Raw genomic sequence first — 24,806 nt, 5'->3', positions numbered from 1 at the left:
TGGTTACACTGAATCACACTACTTCATTATTGTAGTCCTTCTGCTTAGTCAGAATGGACATGTACTAAATCATAAAGTTCATAATGATCTCTTATAATAACTAAACATGATCTAATCAATGATAATTAGTCAATAATCAATAATTTCTCTCACACTTCCCCCCTTTGATTCTGTGTAATCATTAAAAAGGAGAGAATAAATCATTAATTCTATCATAAAGCATCAACTTAAAACAGGCCCTGGAGTCAGTTAAGCTGCTCAGGGCCATCGGGCACAACCCAGCCAGTCGCCAGGTCGTCTCAGACGTCTTCCTTAAACAGACATCCCAAGGAGTCTGCTATCTCAGGCTCCTTTAAGTCGTCGTGCAAGGCCATCTGAAAATGCTGGCGCATAAGGCCATGAACAGCAAGACAAAATACAAGGCAGCAAACACAACAAAAACTAAATGATTATTACAATTGGTAAAATCATAGTCAGCATCCAATGTCCCCATGGGCCTAGCCATGAAGTCATCCACCCAAACCAGGTTCTTGAACCTCGGCCTTCATGTGATCAATTAAATCAGTAATATTATCATAGTAATCTGGAATGCTGAAACAACATGAAACATTGATTTTCTTACACACATCTCCTTCTTTTATGAGGAGGAGGTCTAAAGCTAGTCTATTCTGGACCTATACTTGTCTAATTTCTTTCACTTCTTTGTTTAATAGGTCCAGGGCAGTCTCAGTACGAGAAGCCAGAGTCAGAACTTGCCATACAAGTCCATTGATCTTATCTATCGTAGCTGCAGTTCCCCCTCCGAGGAACAGTGACCATCCCACAGCAACCGCTGGGGTAGTCCAGGGGTCTGCCAGCGTGTAACCTTTAAACTTACCAGGGATCCCCTCCAGTGAGGCCTCCCGTGGGACACGATCTGGTATGGTATAAATTGACCCTGGGGGGGTAAGGAAAACTGGAGTACAACACCCTCCCCAGGCGAACTGAAAACTGACCCCTGTTGTATGATCTCTCAGGTAGAGCAGAGTAGGTTTTCTCTCTGCATGCCCACATCGTCGCCCAATCTGTTACTGGGTTCACGATGCCATGACAGGAGGTGAAACTCCATTTTGCAGAGGAGTTATTTAGTCTAATGGTGCATGTTGATTCGTTTCTGGCTGTTGCTACCAGATCAACCTGGCACTTGGTGTGCTCTATCCAAAGATGGCCTTTCAAGGCCCCCTCTGAGCATAGACACCACTCTCCCTCAACAGGGGTGGTGTCAAATGTCATGTTGCGAATGCCGACTCGTGACACCTCGTCATTTGAGTCGCAGGCGTTTATTTCCTATGATCCATACTTGCAACATCATCACCTACCCAATCAGGAACCTTACCACTGTGAATGATGGCGTGAGACATGTTGTAGAATTGACCTGTTATCAATCTCGCATATGGGTCTGTTAATTAACATTGTAGCCATTTCATAAGTGATTGGTGTTGGTGTTCACGGCATGTGGAAAGGATGGCAAACCAGACAGGGCTGGTTTGGTTTCACTGCAGTAGCAGTGACATTGGACATTACACATGCTTTCTTTCCCTCACACCTCTCCTCCGGTGTGGGGGAGATGACAGTTGCTCCTCCTGTTGAGAAAAGCATCATGTAAAAAACAACAGCATAACATTCATTCTGGCGGCTGCTCTGGAGCTCTTTTGCAGTGGGTGTGGTGTGTCCACGTGGCTCGGCCGCTGGTCTTTACAGCTGTGTTGGTTGTTAGCAGCACGTGGATCTCTGATGAGCAGTGGATTCTCCGACACCTCTGACAGCTTTGATCTGCTCAGACAAAATAGAGACAAACTTGTGCAGGATAACATATTAATGGCTCAACGTGTGTGTGTGTGTCCCATTCCGGCGGCACTACTCCCATGTTTGGAGGCCTTCCAAACACAATCTCAAAGGCTGATAAGCCTGTGCGAGCTTGGGGCAGAGTGCTGCTCTGCCACAAAACCAGAGGCAGACAGTCAATCCTGTTTCCTGAGTTAATTTCCTTTAAAATTTAGTTAATTTAGCTCCTTTAGCCCTTCGTGTACGAAGGGAGTGCCATTGTCACTCGACACCCTCCTGGGTAACCCCCATAGTGGGATTATTTCCCTTAGTAGCATCTTTGCCACCGTATCTGAATTCTGCTTTGTGGTGGGGAAGGCCTCCGTCCATTTGCTAGACATACATACACACAAGCCTGTATTTCAGCAGGTGTTAGTTCAACAAGATCAATTTGCCAGTGTTGAAAGAGTTCGGTCGGCGGCAGGTGTCCGGCGGGTGCATGTTTAGATCTGTTATCCCCCTGTGGTGGGATACCAGACATCATGTATAAAAATTTTGGGTGAGTGTGGTTACTCTTAGTGCATGCTACTATCCCCCCTTTGCTCATTGTGACTCCTACCATGAGCAATTTCAATCAGTCCTCTCATGTAGGCTGTAGGGACACACGTCTTACCTGTCTCCGTGAGTGTGTCCAGACTCCCCCCATTGTTTTGCACCCCCCCTTTTGCCCATCTCTGTTTGTCTTACATTGTGGCTTGTGTTTGTATTGCTCTGGTCGTTAAGGGTGTGTCTTCTCTGTTACTGTGATCCGTTAGCATCATTTGTGTGTTTGGAGCCTGCAAAACTGTGTGTTGGGCTGTGGAGTCTGTGAAGGCATTGCCTTTTGCTACTGTGTCGCCTGCTCTGGTGTGTGTGGCACATTTGATGATTGCAGTTGTGAGATCAGTTGGTGCTTTATCTTTGACCTTGAGCTGGTAAGGAATGGTGAGCTCAGCTGCTTGGGCAGAATAATGTGGCAGGAGTGATATTGTTTCCAAAACCTCTTGTGTGGATAAATGTGCTTTTTTTTTTTCCTGGTTCTGTAAAATTTAAAAAACAGCATGTTTGACCCGAAGTGCGAGTTGAGCGTACCCCACTATATCTCTGAATGCTACCAGTGCCCGCACCCCGGCTGCCCCGGGGTCTAGTTTTCCTGAGAAGTAGGCTACTGGCCTCTGTCTGTCAATGTGGGCTTGAGTCAAAACACTGGTCCTTTAACGTCAACACTCCCCACACACATACGAACACTGAACACGCACATCAATTCTGAACTTCTATTTCAGAATTCAAAACTCAGAAACTCAGAACTTTTTTCTGTTTTCTCAGAACAAATCTCTGTTTGTTGTGTCAGAATTTCAATACATACTACGTCATGACCTAGGAAGTGCACTTTTTTCAGCAATATTGCAATTTTGCTTAGGAACCTTGTGGCCTTCCCTTGCTAGGTGATGTAGCAATGCCACTATGGCCCTCTTTGCATACTTCTCATGTGTTTACACAGAGTATCAGAACATCTATGTAGTGCAACAGTGCAATGCCCTCTGGAAGTTTCAGAGAGGCCAGACTGTCTCGCAGCGCTGCATTGTAAATGGTGAGTGATGTGTATGTTTTTTTACTTCAAAGGAAAATGCCAACCAGTACTGGCTATCTGGATGCACTGAAAATGCATTTGCTAGGACCACTACACTGAACCACTGGCTATCTGGGGGAATCTGGGAAAGAATATTGTGAGGATTTGGCACTTTTGGGGCTCTAACGTGTACTGCTGCATTGACAGCCAGCAAATCCTGCACAAACCGCCATTCTTCCCGCCCTGGTTTCTTAACTGGAAAAATTGGAGTGCGCACGGGTGAGTTAGGGCACAGTACGATCACTCCAGCTTGCCTAAGTGATTGGAAAAACTGGCCTAATTTCCTTTGAGCGCCTCAGGCTTCAAAGGGTATTGATGTTGTTTTGGCCTATAGTCAGATTTTGGGGTGATGTGTATGGGCTCACACCCCCTGTATGAGCCCCAACATCGCTCTTACCTGGTGCCCATAATGTTGCAGGAACAGTTCTGAGTTCCTCTTCCTCTCATTTTTTTTTTTTTTTTTTTTTTTTTTTTTTTTTCCCTGAGAGGGTAAGGGAGGCAGCTAAAAAAAAATATCAAGGGGGTTAATCAGTTCCACTCCCCGCCTGCAGGGGAGCCAGCACGGCGCCGGCTGCATCCACGCCCTCCTGCTAGGGCTAAACATGGTGTTCCTGCCAGGAACTCTCTCCCAATCGGTAATGTCAGACATCTCTGTCATCCATTCACCGATGTCCTGCCATTGAGGCTCCTCGCACACGTTTGCTAGTGACACGTGTGGTTTAGATCGAGGAAATGAGAACAGGTCTTCCTGTTCTAATGGGGTTTGCACCATTGCCGCAGCCCACACGCAATCCCACACAATAGCAGTGACAACCAAACAATCATGTTTTCCAACCTTAAATTTATCCTCAAAACCTCTATCGGGGCCCTCACTCACATGCAGCGTGCAGTGCAGTGACCCCTACAGTCTCAACATCAAATCACCTGGCAACAAACTACACACTTCACACATGAAGTGTTCCCAACACTCTCCTCCTGCACTCTGCAGCTCATAAGCATACAGTGGAACTCCTGCTGATAACTGAACCCCAACACAGCTAACTCCCACTGCACAAACAACCCCTCAGGCCTGCTACTCAGGCCCAATTTACACATTAAATCAAAACCCATAACATACATTTAACAGTTAAAATTAAAAATTAATGTTCAAATGTATTATTTCATCTACATCGGAGAGGCTTTTTTTTTTTTCTTTGAATGGGTGGCACCACTATAAACCTAAATCTTTTATTTTAGTGCCGTTTACAGTCAGTGTTATTTTAGGCAGGCCCTGCGGCCCTACACTAATCTTCTGCAAGCATTGATAAATTAAATGATAATTTAAACCAGCTACTTTCCTTTTTGTCGTCTTCCAGTGGTCCTGTACCGTCCAGCCTCTCCGCTGCCCGTCAATCTCTGAAAGTTCTGTTTCTCTGCTCAGCATTTTCTTCATTTTCAGGACAATCTCTTGCAAAGTGTCCTAGTTTTCCACAGTTGTAATATTCACCACCTCTCCTCTGGGGTAACTCTCTCGTCTCCATCCACCTCGTCTTCTTCCTCTGCCTCTGACGTGGCCCCTCCCGCGTTCTCTGGGAGTTCTCTGCACCATGGTCTCAGCTTGCTTCTGGATTTTCTTGTTCACTCTCTATGCCAGCTGTGCCTCGTGATGCTTGGCATGATCTTCTATGGTTTTCAGGGTGGCGTTGTTGTACCCAATGCACTGGGCTCTGATGAGGTCACTGATGTCTTTTCTCATGCTTACCAGGAAGCTGTTTCTCAGGTGGGCTTCCCATGGGCTGGCCTCCGCCGACCTCCGCTCGTTGTGCTGGTGTTACAAACCGCTGTGGTCGGTGTGAACTCTGGTCAGTCTCATGAGGAAGTCGCTGACAGGTTCTCCATCTTCTTGTTTACATGCAGCTATTTTGGACGTGTTGATAGTGGCTGGGTGTGCAGCTTCCAGCCTTGCGACCAGGTGTCCTACCATCTCTCTGTAGGGCCTGTTTGGATCCTCCTGTCCAGCTGCTGGCGGTTCCCACTCAGTGTTGTGGAGATGGACGTCTCCTGGTGTCTGGTCTCGGTCTATCTTGTTTGACTGGATGACAAGACTGAACAAAATCTGTTAGTTCTTCGCCGGAGCGCTTACCTCCCATCTCTGTCGGTTTACCCAGGCCCACCGCCGCCTTCATGATGTCATCTCCTGTCCAGTGACGGTGGACCATGATGTCTCCTTCAGGGCCTGTGACCTCGACCATTGGGAAGGTCGTTGCGCACCCTGGGGTGGTCAGTTCAAGCATCACCTGACCCTTTCTTTCTGTGGCACGGCTTCTTGTGTGTGCTGCCACGGGTGAAGCTGGCGGCGGGGGTGGTGGTGGCGTTGGGGAGGTGGCGCTTCCCATCGTCCGGCTGGCGCATTCCATCGCCTGGCGGACGTCATCATACGGGACTAGTGGCCCTGGGTGCAGCGGCAGCTGTTGGGTTGGTGGGAGTGAAGGAGGCAGAGGTTGTGGTTGTGATACCGGAACTGATGGCACTGGAGCTCGCAGTGCAAGTGTGGCAGACAGAGTTTGCTGTTGTGGTGGCGCCAGAGCTGGTGGCGCTGGAACTGGAGGTGGAGGTGCGGGAGGCAGGGGTAGCGGCTGTGGGTGCATCTGAGCGTGGCGCAATTGCTGAGCCGGGTTGGCTGGCGCAGATCTCGGTGGGGCAGCGTCGAGGTCTGGTCGGCTACAACAACACACTGAGAGACTTTGTTAGTACACTTTTTAATCCCTACCTGTCGTGCTTGCCTTTTCTCGGCTTCTTCAAGCCAACATTTCGCTTTTTCTTCCATATCTGCTTTATGTTTAACAAAATACTTGCGAGTTTTTCTCTATCTGCGACCTTGGGCTCTGTTTTTATTCTCTCAACTAGTCGGCGCAGATAGTCTACACTCAATGTTCCCTTTGAACCAAACCCATAATGCTAAAAAACCCACATGTCGAGTTACATCTTCTAAATAATCTCTGGTAATTTGGTAATTTACACTTATAATTATTATTATTATTATTATGCTATGAGCCTCCGATGCTTTACTCTTACTATGTATTTTACCCAGATGATGTTTACCCATAATTCTAGATAATCCCAGAGATGACCCTTCACACTTTTTTTTTTTTTTTTTTTTTTGTGTGAGGGGTCCAAAAAAAATCCCAAATCAATTAAACACGTCAGAAAAAGTCCTCAAAATTTAGATCCGCTACTGCATACCAACGTAACAAACAGTTCCACCCGCCCCTATCGGATATCTCTGCCGCTCCGGAGCTAGCCAACACCGTATTACGTCTAATCAGTGCGCTTCTGCCCAGCTGGATCTCTGGCCAGACTGACGGGCGCTAGGCTAAGTCCTATCTCGCGTGGGCGATATCGCAGTATCCCCACCTTATAGACTTTATATTCTCAGGCGATACCTCTCTGTATCCCTGTAGGCGATACCTCTCTGTATCCCTGTAGGCGATATCTCACTATATCCCTATCGTATAACAGAGATCATCCGGCGGGCGGACACTGGCGGATATTTAACACTTTTAAAAAAATAAAAAAATTCCTAGAATTTTATAAACTGAAAATTCCCACTCACTGCGGTTTGTTAGATCGGGCGGAGAACACCACCGGAGACTGGCGGTGACATCACTCCCTGGATAGGTACTTTCCCTTTGCTCGTGGGGTTCCCACTTTGCCCAGCCCAGCCAGGGATCTCATCCCCCGGGGAGCGTCCTCGAAGATCAGTCACCGCCTTTCCGGGGTGCCTCTCGCCGATCCTGTTCGTGACGCCAAATTGTCGTGGAAATTTCCTAATAAATGGATGAGGACTCAGACGTGGTTAAATGATTAATTTATTACAAAAATATAAATATATATAAATAGGACAAAGACAGATACAAGACAGACACAGACATGAGAGTCTCATTCAAGCATGACAACTCTGAAGGCAGGGGGGCGCTCCCCCTGCTTATATACAATCTTAAACACAATTCAGCAGTTCTAACAGCAGGTTATCTTTAGCACAGCATGTTCCAAAACATAAGCGTCCAGCAGGCTACTTTGTCTCACATGTGTGTATCTCCTAATATGGACTTCCCTAGAGTTAGCGGAAGCAACTGATGTAACAGTTGAACACAGAGAAAGCTAAATGACCCAAGACTAGTAGCCTAGTGACTACCAGTTAACAGAGTGCTCTTACCCTCAGCACTCTCCCTGACCTGGGTCACGTATAGCACACATGCATAATATGAACTAAACATGGTTACACTGAATCACACTACTTCATTATTGTAGTCCTTCTGCTTAGTCAGAATGGACATGTACTAAATCATAAAGTTCATAATGATCTCTTATAATAACTAAACATGATCTAATCAATGATAATTAGTCAATAATCAATAATTTCTCTCACAAGTGCAAGTTATGTCATCAACGTCTTTCATTTCGCACGACAACAACCAACATGGCGTACCATTTAAAACACGTAAGGCGAAAAAAAAGTTTGTAGTTTCAGTCGTGTCGTCTCGTCGCGGTGCGTCTCGGTAAGTAGGCCTATAAACATTTTTTGTTGTTGTTTGCTTTTAAACCCCGTTACTTGAACCTTTCCTTGTATTTTTTTGCTGTTGTGTGGCAATTGTTTAATATTTTCAGGCAGGCATATTTTATTTAAAATATTTTTGACATTTTGCACAGTGCCTGTCTGACAGTTCGATATGCACAATGCGCACTAACGGTTAATGTTCTCTAACGTTTCATTAAAAAATAAATAAGTAAATAAATAAAAGCTGAATAAAGCCAACCTACCATGTTTAGCCTATTCATTTATCTGACTGTTTTAGGTTTTTACTTTGAAGAGGTAAAATGTCCTGAATGAGAACGGGATCCCGTTTAAGGTGCTCTAAATAAAAAAATAATAATAAACCCGATTCGACTATTAGTCGACTAAAGGGAAAAGCTGACGAATCAGATTCGACTATGAAAATCCTTAGTTGAATACACCCCTAATAGAGTGATACATTTTTAAAGACTTTGGGCAGCTTAGGTAATTAAAGCAGTTTTTAATAAATGATAACAATAAGGAAAGATGGTAATATTATTGTCTACTTTCTGCACCTGCATTCCTGCGTTCCTTGTGCACAGCAAACAAGCTATACTGACTCTGCTTGCTTCAGAGACACTATGATGAAAGCGGCTGGCATGCACCCTTCTGGCCACTAGAGGGCCTCATCAATCAATCAATCAATCAATCAAATTTTATTTATATAGCGCTTTTTACAACAGTTGTTGTCACAAAGCAGCTTTACAATTGTCCGAGTCCAAGCCCCCTGTGAGCAAGCCAAGGGCGACAGTGGCAAGGAAAAACTCCCTAAGAGCATGAGGAAGAAACCTTGTGAGGAACCAAGACTCAGGGGGGGAACCCATCCTCCTCTGGCTGACGCCGGTCACAATGAACAATTCAAAAAGAGACAAACAAAGAAAAGATGTGAGGGATAAATAAAGTCCATCTTGGTGTGTATACATGAGTTATTTATGTAATTCCTGTTCAGTCCTAAATGTTAGTCATAGCAGAGGACGGTGAGAGAGGCCAGTGTAGTGGGTTTATCCTTCATCCACACTGGTAAGTCAGGGCAATAGGTTGATCCTCCATCATATCTGGTTATGCAGGAGGTGGCTGGCCCAGGATAGATCGAGAAGAAATTATTATAAACATTTCTGGAGTGTGGCAGCAACTCTGGCATCAAATTAAATTATTACAGTCTAGCGGAAAAGGCAGAACCAGAAGGTAACATAGACTTGGGAGCATTCTGAGACATTGGCATCCATCCACTGCACTGTCAACAAACTTATAAGAAAAGGCTCTTCCCCCTGCTGTTACATTATTAATTGTTGGAACTAATAAGAGGCCAGCACCCTGTGATCTTAGTGGACGTGGGGGTTCATAATAGGAAATAAGTTCCTGGAGGTAATCAGGAGCAAGCCCGTGCAGTGCTTTATAAGTCAATAGAAGAATTTCAAAATCAATACGGAATTTAACTGGGAGCCAATGCAGGGCTGATGGGACTGATCTGATATGATTGCATTTTCTAGTTCTAGTCAGAACTCTGGCTGCGGCATTTTGAACTATTTGAAGTTTATTTAGATTCTTATTTGAGCATCCTGACAGTAATGAGTTACAGTAGTCTAATCTGGAGCTAAGAAAGGCATGCACCAATTTTTCTGCATCATGCTGTGATAATGCATTTCTTAACTCTCTTCTAAGACACAAGGTCCTGTGAACCTTGAGTGCATGTTTCAGTAACTCCTAAATCTACCGCAAAAAGCTTAGGTGTCACTATTGATTCGGATCTTTCATTTGACACGCATATATGCAACGTCACTAAGGCTGCCTTTTTCCATTTACGTAATATCTCCAAGCTGAGACATTTACTTTCGTTAGCTGATGCAGAGAAGCTGGTCCATGTCCATGTCTTGTCAAGATTGGACTACTGTAATGGTCTTCTAATTGGATGCTCTAAACAGTCCATAAAGAAGCTACAACTTGTACAAAATGCTAGAGTCCTAACTAAGGCTAGAAAATTCAATCATATCAGTCCCACTCTCACAGCATTACACTAGCTTCCGATTTGTTGTGTTGTTCAATAATGAGACCTGTTGATTACTTTAAGTTATTTTCCTTTATTCTCTCTCTTCATGTGCTCCCGCTACACCTCTTCTCTCCCCTTCACTCCTCTCCTCTAGCACCCCCTAGCGGGCTCTATAACTATGCTACATTTTCCTTCCCTTGTAGGATTTTAACTTCTAGCCAAACTAAATTGAACATATTGTGGCCTAGTAACATTTCCAACATAGAACCTCACATAATAAAACACGTTTAAACCACCTTAACTACTAAAACAAAACCATTTCCCAAATTCTTTTTTTTTTTCCAATTCTACATTCTGTAGCGAGCTGGCTTCCTGATAACCCTCCCAGATCTGGTGGTAAGTTCATCTGCAAGTGCGGTTTCCGGTACTGTGACAGTCTCTTGAGGAGTCTCAGTTGGCAAGTGTTGTGGCTGTAGTAAATCCTCGGGTGCCCTAATGTCTAAGTGCGGAGTCTCTGGTTCTGGGATGTTGACCTCCCCTATTATGGGTGCATGTTGGAGGTGTTTGACATTCCTCATAACTCTACTTCCATTTTCAGTGTTGACCAGCTCAAAGGAAGAGTCAGAGGTACTCCTCACTATAACATAACGCACACCTTTGTATTTTGAATCCAACTTGTTGTTCTCCAGATTTGCAATGTATACAATGTCTCCGACCTCAAAACCATGTTCTTTTGCTCCATGTTTCTTGTCAGAATACTCTTTCATTTTCTTCTTATATTCATCATGATGCTTTCTTATGTCTCTGTTCTCATTTTCTTTTTCTCCCCAATGAGGTAGTTTGTTGCGCATATCCCTCCCAAAGATGAGATAAGCTGGGGTTTCCCCAGATGCTCTGTGGGTGGTTGTACGATACGCCATCAGGATCTTTGACAGTTCGTCTGTCCAACGCTTTCCTTCACACTTACTGATTCTGAAAGCCTTCTTCAGATAGCGATGGAAGCGCTTAATCTTGCCATTACTCTTTGGATAGTAAGGGGATGCTCTGATATGTTTGATTCCACAGGTTTTCAGAAAAGAGTCAAAAAGAGTGGACACAAATTGCCTTCCATTAGCAGCCACTACCTCCAATCTTTCAATGTCAATATCCATATTAGGCCAATAAAATTAGTTTCTCAAAGACTGTTTTGTCCTTACTATTCCTTGGTGTGTTTCGTGTGCAATGTTCATGGCCTGTTTTGTTTTGCTTTTGGGCAGCACAATCCTGTGGGCCCCAAGGATCAGTCCGTTGTGGGTCGACACTTCCTCTGCACATCTCTTATATGGTTGCAACTCCTCCGTCATGTTTGTTGGCCATTGTCCTGTCTCAATAATTGATATAAGTTGGTTCAGAGCAGGGGTCACCACGTTGGGCTTGTTTTAAAAATAGCTCACTATAGTGCCATGCATCAAAGCGCTGCATCGTTTATGTTCTACTACTACTATTATAGATTGTCCGCAGTTGCTAGCGGTCTTCCCGCTTAGCAATTGATACCCCCCCGCTCAACAACTTTTCGTTAGATTGATGCGAATTCCCATCTGGTAGCCCTCCGCAATAATTGGTCTCCAAGAAGTAGCTCCCAGTTTCAAAAAGGTTGGTGACCCCTGGTTCAGAGTATCGTCTTCTTGTGTGTCTTTTCTGATGTCCTCGAGTGTCATGGCTGGTACTTCACTTGCGAGTATGGAAAGTACCCTCTCCATGTACTCCATGTCAACGTACTTACTACATTCTGCGGCAGACAAGGGCAGTCTAGAGAGAGAGTCTGCTATGTTACACTTACCTACCACGTGTTCAATTTTGTATTCAAATGGATGCAGTCTCATCCCCAGTCTCTGAATTCGTGGTGGCAACATTGTTGCTTTTTCTGGATTGAACATATAGATCAGTGGCTTATGGTCTGTTTGTATGGTAAACTTGCCGCCCCATAGGTATGTTCTAAAGTGCTCTACAGCCCAAACACATCCAAGAGCCTCTCGTTCAATTTGTGAATATCATCTTTCCGTGGCAGTTAGAGAGCGACTTGCATATGCTATTGGTTTGTTTTGTCCTGTGGACTGTTTTTGAAGTAGAACAGCTCCTAATCCTATTGGACTGGCATCAGCAATTACAGTGGTCGGTGTGTCTAACTTGAAGTAAGCTAGGCATGGTTGACTTACCAGTGCTCTTTTCATGTCTTTAAAAGACTTTTCAGTCTCTGTGGTCCACTGCCATTCTTCACCCTTTCGTGTCAGTCTCCTGAGTGGTTCGGACATGTTTGCATAATCTGGAATGAATTTCATAAAAAATCCACATGTACCTAAAAATGAACGTAGTTGTGAAATGTTCTCGGGTCTTGGTGCCTTGCTTATTGCTTCCACTTTTCTTGGATCAGGCTTTATTCCTTCTCCTGAGATCACATGACCTAGTATTTCAATCTGATTCAATCCTAACACACATTTGTCTTTGTTAAGTGTCAGTCCTCTCTCCTGAAATCTTTTGAACACTCTCCTCAGTCTTTCTTCTAGCTGTTCCTCGTCATCTGCATATAAGACCATGTCATCCATGTAGCACACTACTCCCGGCATACCACTAAGCAATAAATCCATAGCCTTCTGATAAGCCTCTGGTGCTGATGATAATCCAAATGGTACCTTTTTGTACCTGTAGCAACCTCGGTGTGTAATGAATGTGGTCAGGTGTCTTGACTCTGGATCTAAGTCAATTTGCCAGAAGCCTTTCCTTGCATCCAGTTTTGCATAGACTTTAGATTCCTGAACTGCTTGGAGAATGCTATCTACAGTCGGTACTGGGTGTCTTTCCCTAATCACCGCTTTGTTCACCTCTCTGAGGTCTGCACAGAGCCTCAACTCTGCTGTATCTTTCTTTGGCGTGAGCAGTAAATTCGAAACCCACTCAGATCCTTCATTTACTTCTTCAATTATGTTCTGTTCAAGCATTTTGTCTAATTCTTGGTTCACAGCTTCTTTCAAGTGATATGGAATTTGTCTTAATTTCTGTGCCACAGGTGGTATAGACTTATCTACTGTTATCTTGTGTGTGTACCCTTTTACATTTCCCAATCCTTTGAATAGTTCTCCATATTCTTTAAACAGGTTCTGAAATCTTTGAGACTGTTGTACTGCACTGACTGTCTCTCTCTTGTTCAGTATGTTCAGTGTAAAGCTGGACTTCCGTCCTAACAGTGGCTCAGCATTGCCTCTGATCACATAGACATCGTCCTTCATTCTGTTTCCCTTCCAGTAAAATTCAGCTTCGAAAAATCCAATGCATGGTAATGGTGTTTTCTGTCCATATGCATAAAACTTTTTCGTTGTTAATTTCAGCTTTGTGTTTGTTTTGAAAAGTCTATTGTAAAGACTGTCAGATATAAAGTTACTACTACTTCCTGTGTCTATTACCATTCGCACTATTTGTCCATTAATCCGTATTGGTTCTTTTCCTTCAGGGTCAACAGAATAAAAAAACTCGTCAGAATCGTCTGAGCTGTATTCATCGACATTTCTCAGTCTCTCTGGTTTGGTCCTGCCTGACTCTGATTTTCTTTGTTTTAGATCAGTGTTTCCATAACCACTCTCTTTGTCCGTAGTCTTCTTTCTGCAAACTCGTGCATAATGACCCACTTTCTTGCAATACATGCATTTAGCTGTTCTGGCCCCACAGTCATCTGCCTTGTGGTTAGTCAATCCACATCTGTAACATACATTGTTTTCCTCATCACAATCTCCTTTCTTGACAGGGCCCTTCTTTTCAAACCGTTGAGGCTGTCTTTGGTAAAGTTCACAGTACTGTCCTTTAGTCTATTGCCGTCTGACAGCGTTTTGGCTTCTGCTTGTGCAGCTTCAAAAACTCTTGCTACTGTAAGTGTTCTCTCCAATGTAATTCCATCCTCCTGCAACAGCTTATCACAAAGCCTTCTATTTGCACATTTCTCCACAATTTGGTCCCGTATCATGTCTGATTCTAGCCCTGCAAAGTCACACGATCTGGCCAGTTCCCGGAGTGCATTTACATATGCATCAATAGTCTCGTCCTGAGCCTGAGTTCTCTGTCTAAATTTATGCCTCTCGAGCACTACATTTCTCCGTGGTGTAAAGTATTTGTCCAGCACGGTTATTGTCTGCAAAAATACGTTGGACAAAGGTTCTTATACAATGCAGCAAAGCAGCTCTTCTCACCTCATCCGTGCTGTGTATGGATCCACTGGCAATTTCGAAAATCTTATAAGAGTCCATCCACAGTTTATATTCCGTGTACAGATCTGCTACTCCCATATTCAAAGAATTGGGTGGTAATATTTGTACCATCGTATTCCCACCTGGCTGTGCTTGTCCATTAGCATTTCCCGTAGGCTCGTCCGCCATTTCGTTGTGCAGATCACGCTAACGCTGCTAGCTCACAAAATGCAATCAGGTCCTAAGGTTTCTAAAGTCGGTTCGGAACGTTAAATCCGTGTCGTTCTTCTCTTCACTTCAATGTGTCTTGATTCTTTGTTTATCCTCGTCGCCATAAATGTTGTGTTGTTCAATAATGAGACCTGTTGATTACTTAAAGTTATTTTCCTTTATTCTCTCTCTTCATGTGCTCCCGCTACACCTCTTCTCTCCCCTTCACTCCTCTCCTCTAGCACCCCCTAGCGGGCTCTATAACTATACTACACGATTAAACATCGAATTGAATAAAAAATTCTTCTGTTAATCTATAAGGCGTTAAATGGTCTTGCCCCACAATATCTGAGTGAACTCATTGCTTACTACAACCCATCTCGCCCTTTGCACTCCCAAAATGCTGGATTTCTCCTAGTTCTACAGACTACAGCCGGAGGCAGAGCTTTCTCCTTTAAAGCCCCTCAATTATGGAATAGCCTTCCAGCGCTAATCCGAGATTCTGATACAGTTCCAATATTTAAATCTAGACTTAAGACTCACCTATTTAATCAAGCATTCAATCTGTGACGAACACAGCATAGAGATCGCATTATAGTTCTGTATTTATGTTTTTGTTTGTTTGTGAGGAAGTGTTTTATATTTTGATAATCCGCTTTCAGCAAAAGGCCCACCAGAATATCCCACTCATGACGTCATGGGACTACCCCAGTTTATTCCAAGGGAATTAAGAGGAAGAGGAAGGAGAGTAGAAGGCATGGTTTGAGCGTTGGTGGGGGAAACTTTCATTCGTGAAGAGCGCAGTTTCATTAGGGATTTTTAGCATGCACGCCTGGACTTTTAGGTCTTTTTATGCACCCAACGGGAGTTATACGCCGAACTGTGGATTTTTCATATCGGATCGGTTTACCTGCGCGTTCTACCTTCCATGCTGGACTGGTGAGCTTACGGGATGCGGGAGTCCGCCGTGACTCATGATTCTTTCAGATTGTACTCCCGGGAGATATCGCCACCTGATTCTCCCCTCCCTCCTGCTCGGATATTTGCAAATGTTCATTGGGAAAGACTCTTTTTTTCTCTCTCTCATTAGTTTGCGTGTGTACATATTAAGACACTCACACCCCGATAACGTAAAGGGGGGTGTTGGAATGTTGTTATATGGATTTTGGCGTTTGATGCGAGTTCCATTAAACCACGATATTGCATTGCATGGTGACATTGGTAGACTCCTATTGCTGATTATAACCCCCCAGCCTTAGAAGGTGTTATATAGCAGTGGGCAGGGGTTTTCATGACCACGGTTAGAAGTTAATATTCCCCTTGTAATGTTTGGGGCTCGGGGGCCCCCAGACGTTGAGATTTCTGGTAATCTGAGATGTTGATGCTGTCATCCAGCTGTGTCATGGCATCACTCTAGTTGTGGCAATGACTTGACTGGAAAGCAATGTCTCAGTGAGCCCTCATGACTGTGGTCACCTCTGAACCCCTCCCTTTAGTTATGCTGCTATAGATTAGCCTGCCGGAGCCACATGCTAATCACTGGCACATGAGCTATGTATGTTTAAATCAATGGTGGTTTAAATGGATGTCCACACACTCAGTCTGTATTGTCTATCTTTTTCCATGCTTCTACCAAGACGATTGCATGCAAGCACCTACAAGCACCTGGGAGATGTTCTGGCTTGCCGGTGGATGTACTGGGATTTCCGCAAGAGGACGTGCTGATGCTAACTCCTATCTGATGCTCACCATCTGCACAGAAGGGACTGTGACTACTTGGCCAGGGAACAGGAACCTTAACTATAACTGTAGAACCACCCTGCGCACCACAGACTTGGCTGCCCTGGGTTGCCCAATGGAGGATGGGTTCCCTTTTGAGTTTTGGTCCTCCCGAGGTTTCTTCCTAATCCCCATACGATTGTAAAGCTGCTTTGTGACAACGTGTTGTGAAAAGCGCTTTATAAATAAATTTGACTTTGACTTTGAGCAAGATGTGGGTCAGTATTTAGTATGTAATAAGAGCCCAGTTTGCTATACTGACAATTTCTGGTGGTGAATGATTGCAGATTTCCTACAAAGGACTGAATGTGAGTTACTGCTTATGTTAGAATGGCTGTTTTTGAAATTGTAAGGAAGGAAGGCTGATAATGGCTGTAATAACAAAAGCATTATTTCTCTCCTCCTGTGCTGTTGCTGCTATTTCTCTGCGTGCCTGGTAGGATGCAGTGAAGGAGTAGAAGGCTCAGATGCGTCAGGCAGACCTCTCCCGGCAACCAGGGTCCTAGTGCCAAGGAGGAGGCCAGGGAGCGTGCTCAGTACCTGCTCGAAAGGGCTAATGCTCTGAGGATTGAACAAGAAGATGAGGTCAAGAAACCACATCTTAAAGCAGATTGACGAACGCCTGGAGGAGTGTCTGCTTCAGGACAAGCTGAAGGATCAGGAGAACCAACAGTTGAGGGAGAACATGGAACGTATGCAGATGGAGAAGCAGAAGCACCAGTCCGTACCAGTGTTCATTTCGTCTTGTTTTTTTCATGATGAAAACGAGACGATAACTAAATAAAAACCACATAAAAGGACGAAAACTATGACGAAATTAATTGACACTTTCGTCAACGAATAACAACGAAACGAAAATATTTGGCAGGAACGACATCCAATCAGAACTGATTTAGTTTTGAAAAAGGACAAGTTAGGAAAACATCCAATCATAACTACTTCGGCGTTTGTGGAGAGGCAGGAACACTTGCAACGAACAATTGCGCACATTTGATCTGAGCCCGAGAAGACTGTATCAGCCTGTAAACTCTCGTTATTCATGATTATCAAATTATCTAGACAATGTCAGCAGGCAGAAAGAGAAGAGACGATGTATGGACACATTTCTCATTTGACGTCGTGAAAAACAAAACAATGTAAACAATGTGGAGTGACTATCTCAGGTAAAAACATGACAAATCTTAAAAGGCATCTGCAAGCAAGTCACCCAGATCTCCATGCAAAGGTAAGCATTTAATATCATGCAGGGTAAAATATTTTTCCAAGTTTAACGTTTGTGTTTAGAGAAAATAAAATCAGTTTAGAGCATGTCCTACTGTAAACGCTGTATTAACTCAGTAAGGTGGTAATGGTCAGATGGTTAATGGTTAGTTGGATCAGGTGTGTGGGGAACAGTGTGTCCAGGCCAGAGTCTGGAAACTAGCTAGCTAACTCCAACCATGTGCGTTATCATGTCCCAAATCTCTCCATACACCCTAAAAAGTGCACGAAACAGATTTGTTAGTTTTATTTACTAGTTTATAATAAATAGTTAGTTTTATTTATTAGTTAGTATTTTATTAGTGCACATAATGTGCAGTGTGTGGCTTTAGTAAACACTGTGACCTACAGATGTCTGGTATGTTGTGTGTCTAAAATAAAGAGATGTGGAATTGAAATGTGGAATGAAGGTCTATGCCAGTTATTTATTCATTAATTTACTGTTATGGTAAAATTGATTGGAATTGCACAATTAAAAATACTGTGTAAAAAGTGATGAGTTAGATTAGTTAATCACAGAGCATGTCATTTAATTAGATTAACAGCACTTGACAGCACTAGTAACAATTATTAAATAAATAAGAGATAATATAAAAAGGTGGTACAAGGATAAAAGAACAGTTTTCTCGTATTCACTTTGCAGTTACGGAGGACCTCAGATGACTAAAGTGGACCACAGAATGCAAAGAAAGTGATAGCATCCCAGCAGAATAATTCAGCAGCTCTTCTAAGTACTTCAAAGTACAAAAGTGACTCTAAAGAACAACAGACAAAAGAGGAGGCTATAGCCAAATGGATTGGGTGTACTGCATTATCAGTTACTACAGTTGAAGATGAGGACTTTGTTCTTATGATGGAAACAATAGATAGGAAGCTGACTGTTCCAAAGAAAACTAAAGTAAGCAATTTGATAGACAAATATTATGAAGGTGAAATACTGTACAAAAATTTAGAAAAAGATTGGCTGCTGTCCGGAAGGTCTCTGTTGGCATTGACCTGTGGACAAAAACAGGGCTCACGGCGTCATTCCTGGCTATAAGTTCATGCTACTTTTGTGTTGAACAAAATAAACCAGAACACACATTGTTGGCCCTTGAACAAATAGCCCACCCACACACTGCACAGTCAATCAAAGCATGTGTGGATAAATGTATGCAAGAATGGGGCATACCAAATGAGAAAATCTTCACAGTAATAACAGACAATGGGAGCAACATGGTGGCAGCATTTAAACACACCCTGCCAGAGGAAGAAGAAACCACCTTTGAGAATTCAGAAGACTCCCCACTGATGGAAATCTTTTTCTAACAGAGATTTGGCTTGATAGCAATGGAGCAATAGTGCTAAATGAAGCTTCGCCTCCCGACTTTAACTATTTTAATGTCTCCATAGTAAATAAGAGAGGTAGTGGTGTTGCATGTTTTTACCATAAAGCATTCCGCTGTAAGCAGATTTCATTAGGGGAACATCCTGTTTGAATATCTGGCAGTACAACTCAACAGTACTTATTCAGTTCTTTTGATTATCTATCATCCTCCCAGACTACATGCAGATTTTCTTGAAGATTTTGAAGAAATGCTTTTAAGGATTTTAATTTATTTTGATTATGTTTTAATTGCTGGGGATTTTAATATTCACATGGATATATCCACAAATCCAATCACTTCAGAATTCATGAGGATGCTTAACTCTTTCGATCTCATACAGCATGTATCAGGCCCAACTCATAAGCATGGCCACATTTTAGATTTGATCATTTCTAAACGTATAGAGGTTAATAATACTGAAATTACTGATGTTGCAATCTCTGATCATTTTGGTGTATTTTTCAATATGTCATTATCTACTAGAACACTCAGTGAAAAGCACACAATAACCAATCGTTATCTCTGTGCTGGCAGTGCCGTGGCCTTCACAGACATGATACAGTCCCTCCCTCCTCTCTCAGAAAATGGGAATAAGCTAGTTGAAGTATTCACACACAGAGTTAGGAACTGTATTGATGCTGTGGCACCAAAGGTAACTAAAATAATCTCTGGTAAAACTAAGAAGCCCTGGAGAAACACTCCATCTATTGTAAAATTTAGGCAAGATTGTAGGCAGGCTGAGAGATGTTGGCGAAAGTCAAAATTGCAAGTACATTTTGATATTTATAAAACAACATTGCAGAATTACAACAGTGAAGTGAAATCAGCAAGGAAAAACTATTTCTCTACCTTAATCAATTCATCCAATAATAACTCAGCTGTCTTGTTCAAAAGCATAGATCAGCTAGTAAACCCCACCTCCTGTGGCTTCCCTGAGACTGTTTCAGTTGAAAAATGTGAGGAGTTTGCTATATTTTTTAGGGACAAGATTACTAGTAGGCAGAACATAGCAACAAGCACTAATAGACCATCAACCCTTACATCAGTTACTCAGCCTAACTTTAATATGTCTTATTTCCAAGAAGTTGACATGGTAACACTACTTGATGTGATCTCATCACTAAAATTCTCTACTTGTGAACTGGACCCTTTACCAACATGCTTTTTCAAGCAGGTTCTGAGCTCATTAGCAAATGAAGCAAATAACGATTGTTAATCAGTCTCTGCAATTGGGTGAATTCTAGGGGTATATTCAACTAAGGATTTTCATAGTCGAATCAGATTCGTCAGCTTTTCCCTTTAGTCGACTAATAGTCGAATCTGGTTTATTTTTATATTATTAATATTTGATACCCTGTATGTTACAGAAACTGCAACCTTGGATGGAGGCAATAGAGAGATTGAAGCTGAGGGTCATCCTCGATACAGATGATGCTGAAAGACTTATTTTGTCATCTCGCCTAAGCAGTGTACAAGCACTCATAGATGAGATCAAAACTAGGCTAAAATTGACTTTTGACTTTCGGCTCCAGTTTCATGACCCAGATTTTGATCATGCATTGTGTAATTTGGTTGAAATAGAACACCTGCCAAGCACAGCATCAGTCAAAGTGGTCAGATTAGTTGAGCTGGAATGGATTTCAACTAGCACCAATGACACAATCATTCTGACTGATAGCACTGAGAGCACAGACACACCTGAGCATAGTAGTCAGTGGCCAGAGGTTTTTATTGTTCCAACATTTTCTTATGAGGTGGAACATGTGCTAAGGGAAGGTAATGCAGCATATGAAAAAGATGGGAAAGTAATTAGACTCCCTAGAGATCAAAAACACAACATACTTGAGACAATGGGGGACGAAATCTATAAACTAAAAGCATATCCTAGCAGCACACAAATTGGCAAGGCTGCAGAAGCTTTAGTTCGAAAACATCCCTGCCTGAAGGAGAACTCTGACACTGGGTGGGAAGGGTGGAAGAATAGTCTGAGACATAAATTAGGAAACCAACGAAAGAAGCTGGCTAAAGCTGGCATCAAAGATGTAGCTGTAAATTCTGGGAAATGCAGCAGAACAAACCCAAAAGTTGCTGCACCAAGGGCTAATATTAAAAGACCTAGGAGAGGTGAGGTCAACTTCCTTCCCAGTTATCCTTCTGGAGAAACAAAAGAGTATCTGGAGACCAGGAGGATTGAGATGGTAGAAGAGTTCCAGAAGACCTCTGCTGAAAGAGACATCCCTCTTATTTATCAGCACATGATGCGCACCTTTGCCCTCAGGAGAGAAGAGATAATCACAACTTCTCCTCCTGTGTCAGAACTTAAAGAAAGATGGCCAGCACTCTTTAATGAGACACAGGTAAGTACAGATTAAAATGTAGTGCTCATCAAGTATGCAATGTTTTTGTTTGTTTTTAATCTCAAGGTTTTTTTGCTAATTCTCAGCTCTACTGTGAATTTCACCGGATTACCAATCAGCACCTGCCACATGTGTTTTATGCTGCATTGGATGAATATGCTGGTCAGCTGATTGGACTTTACAAATAGAATGAAACTGGACGGGTTGGTGAAAAGATGAACCAGCTTTTGTTGGCATATGAGAAACAGGTACTTCAAATTACATTCACACTATCAGTAGCATGATAGTTCCCATTGTCATGATTTATTTTTATCCTTTAAGGACAAAAATGACATTCATGCAAGAAGAACAGCAGCCCTGGCCGGCCTACCCATTTACCTCAAAGAGGATTCTTCAGGTATCTTCAAAACATGCAAGGTATGGTATAATTGGGCAATAAACCTCAATAATCCATTGCAATAAAAAATGTCAGAATTAATTAAAAAAACATAGCTGATTGTGTTTTATTCACTCTTTTTTGTCTTTGACGGATATTTTTGTTTGATAATATTGCACACTGTTATATTTCAGAATGAAATGGAGTTTTATGAAGGTGCAGTTGCTCTGGTTGCTGATGTGGATGAAGAAGAGGTGCCTGCTGGAGTTCCTTTCTCACCACACCAAGTGTTCATTGTGCTTGAGGATCAGGTTGTAATGACTCATCATTCATGGACTGATGCACTAGTGTGTTTGTTTGTGCTAATCTATGCCCTACATCTGAGCTATCCTGTGAAATGTAGTAGCTTTTTTGAGTTCATTCAAATAGTTTTGCTCAAGCTAGACGATGAGAGAAAGCAAGGCCAGATATAACCTTCAGAGGACCATCAGGCTAGCAAAACGGAACTATAGGGACAGAGTTGAATCCAACTTCCTCTGCTCTGATCTCAGACGTATGTGGAGCGGACTGCGCACCATCTCTGATTATAAAGGAGGTATGAGCCGGGACAGGGGGTCACCCTCCTCACTTGCAGACGAGCTTAACGCACATTATGCTCGTTTTGAGGAAAATAACACCTCCCCTGTTGAAAATCTCCCAAAAGATCAGGAGAGCTTCACTCTGACCATTTCTCTGTCTGAGGTGGTGAAATCTTTCAGGGCAGTTAACCCACGCAAGGCACCAGGTCCTGATGGTCTACACAATCGTGTACTTAGAGCATGTGCCAACCAGCTGGCTGAGGTTTTCACAGACATCTTTAACCTCTCCCTAAGACTGTCAGTGATTCCAACATGCTTTAAGAAAACCATAATTGTTCCAGTTCCCAAGAAACCTACTGCCACTTGCCTGAAGGACTACCGCCCTGTTGCACTGACATCAACAGTTATGAAGTGCTTTGAGCGGCTGGTCAAAACTCACATCTGTTCTACGCTTCCAGCCAATACAGACCCTCACCAGTTCGCATACCGTTCCAATAGATCCACAGATGACGCCATTGCATTAACAGTACACACTGCTCTCACACACTTGGACAGTAAGAACACATATGTGAGAATGCTGTTCATAGATTACAGCTCGGCATTCAACACAATCATACCAGCCAAACTCATCCTGAAGCTCAAAGATTTGGGTTTGAACTCTCATCTCTGCAAGTGGATAATGGGCTTCCTGACGAGCAGACCGCAGGTGGTGAGAGTGGGTGATAGTATTTCGGCCACGCTGACCCTGAGCACGGGGGCCCCCCAGGGATGCGTTCTCAGCCCCCTCCTGTACTCCCTGTACACGCATGACAAACCTCATCCTCAAATTTGCTGATGACACTACCATCCTAGGCCTCATCACAGATGGAGATGAAACTGCCTATAGAGACGAGGTAAGCGCTCTGTCACAGTGGTGCCACAACAATAATCTCTGTGTAAACACCAGCAAAACGAAGGAGATGATTGTGGACTACAGGAAGCAGCAGAAGGGCGGTCACTCTCCCCTTAGTATCAACGGGGATGAAGTGGAGAATGTCAGCAGCTTTAAGTTCCTCGGCGTACACCTCTCTGATGACCTCACCTGGTCCCTTCACACCAACATGATTGTGAGATCTGCCCGTCAGCGTCTCTTCTTCCTGCGCAGGCTCAAGAAGTTTGGAATACCTCCTGTTATCCTCACCAGCTTCTATAGATGCACTATAGAGAGCATCCTAACAGGCTGCATCACTGCCTGGTATGGCAGCTGCACTGCTTGTGACCGCAAGACCCTTAAAGGAGTGGTGAGGACAGCAGAATACATCATAGGGAACAAACTACCAGCCTTACACGACATTTACCAGTCTCGCTGCCGCAGAAAAATCCAGAAGATCAGGCTAGACAGTGGTCACCCAGCACACGGCCTGTTCACTATTATGCCTTCTGGTAGAAGATTTCGCAGCATCCAGGCTAGAACAACCCGGCTACTGAACAGCTTCTATCCACATGCTGTCAGACTTCTGAACGAACTGTGAGGCTAGTAAACCCCCAACTTACATCTAAATTTTTAATTTTAATTTTAATTTAATCTTAAATACTTTATTTATTCTGGTATATCGCTGCTATACATTGTGTGTATGTTGTGAGTATATTCTCTTGTGTTTTTCGTTTGCACCGTTTTTGTACTGTTTTGTACTGTCTTGCCACTATATGTGATACTGCCCTGCTGTAGAACTATTACTATCTGAGCCTCACCCCAAGCATTTCAATGTATGTTATGTCCCAACATGATGTGCAAATGACAAACTTGAAACTTGAACTTGAACCAAAATTGCTATCACTGAAAAATGAGCTGGTGTAGAGGGTTTTCTTCTTCACAGGTCACTATATTCATGATTGTCCAGGAATCAGTGGTCAATGACCAAGTTAATTTTCTATTTGTTCTGGTTATCAGCCAAAAAAGAAATAGTTCAAATGAGTACTTGGCAGTTTTCTTGTGATTTTGATTTTAAGGCAAATAACTCAGAAGCCACAAGTACTATTGAAGATTTTTTTTTTACATAGTGTATATTCTTGAGTTCATTTTTTGCATTCTTACAGTACTCCAGACTGTAGGTTATTGAAATCCTTGTAAATCTTTATTATATTTGAATTGCCTATAAATTAAGGTAGGTACATTTACAAATAATTCAATACTTGATAATTAGTCAAAACTTATATTTTGAATCCTATTTTTGAGAGTACTTGCCATTTTGAGGTTTGGACAAAGTAGTTGAGAAGCCACATGTCTTTATGCTTACAGTTTCACATTTACATTGTCGAATATAAATGTTGCATTATGCATGGGAATTGTTACAGATGTCCTTGTTGTTCAGTTACATTTGCATTTGTGTATCTCAATATCGTGCACAAGTAAATTGTAATTGTTAGTCAATTTTTTTCTTAAAATTCTGATTATTATTGCTGATGGTTAACAACTAAAATAATTTCTTCTAAAAGATTGAAATTCTTCTCAATTTGTACAGTATTCTAATTTATCGATGTACACCTAAAATATTCTATAAGCATTTTGAGCAAATTGAGTAATAAATATGCACCTTGTAAGTGTTGGGTTTAAAATACTTTTTTAAAAAATTGTT

General features: G+C 42.8%; 1 protein-coding gene across 1 annotated transcript; it reads left to right on the top strand.

The window, feature by feature from the left end:
- Positions 1–20,739: 20,739 nt before the first annotated feature.
- On the top strand, positions 20,740–24,806 carry LOC143527374 (uncharacterized). The gene is made up of 4 exons (XM_077022546.1): positions 20,740–21,237; positions 21,324–21,485; positions 21,559–21,654; positions 21,808–24,806. The coding sequence occupies exon 4, from the start codon at positions 22,998–23,000 to the stop codon at positions 23,700–23,702; it is 705 nt and encodes a 234-aa protein (XP_076878661.1). The 5' UTR covers positions 20,740–21,237; positions 21,324–21,485; positions 21,559–21,654; positions 21,808–22,997; the 3' UTR covers positions 23,703–24,806.

This window comes from Brachyhypopomus gauderio, chromosome 11 (assembly GCF_052324685.1).
Source record: "Brachyhypopomus gauderio isolate BG-103 chromosome 11, BGAUD_0.2, whole genome shotgun sequence".
NCBI classification, from domain to species: Eukaryota; Metazoa; Chordata; class Actinopteri; order Gymnotiformes; family Hypopomidae; genus Brachyhypopomus; species Brachyhypopomus gauderio.
This window is presented reverse-complemented; position numbering and strand designations above follow the sequence as displayed.

Coding starts and splice junctions, on each gene's coding strand:
- LOC143527374 (XM_077022546.1), top strand. CDS start 22,998: ATGACAAACCTCATCCTCAAATTTGCTGATGACACTACCATCCTAGGC.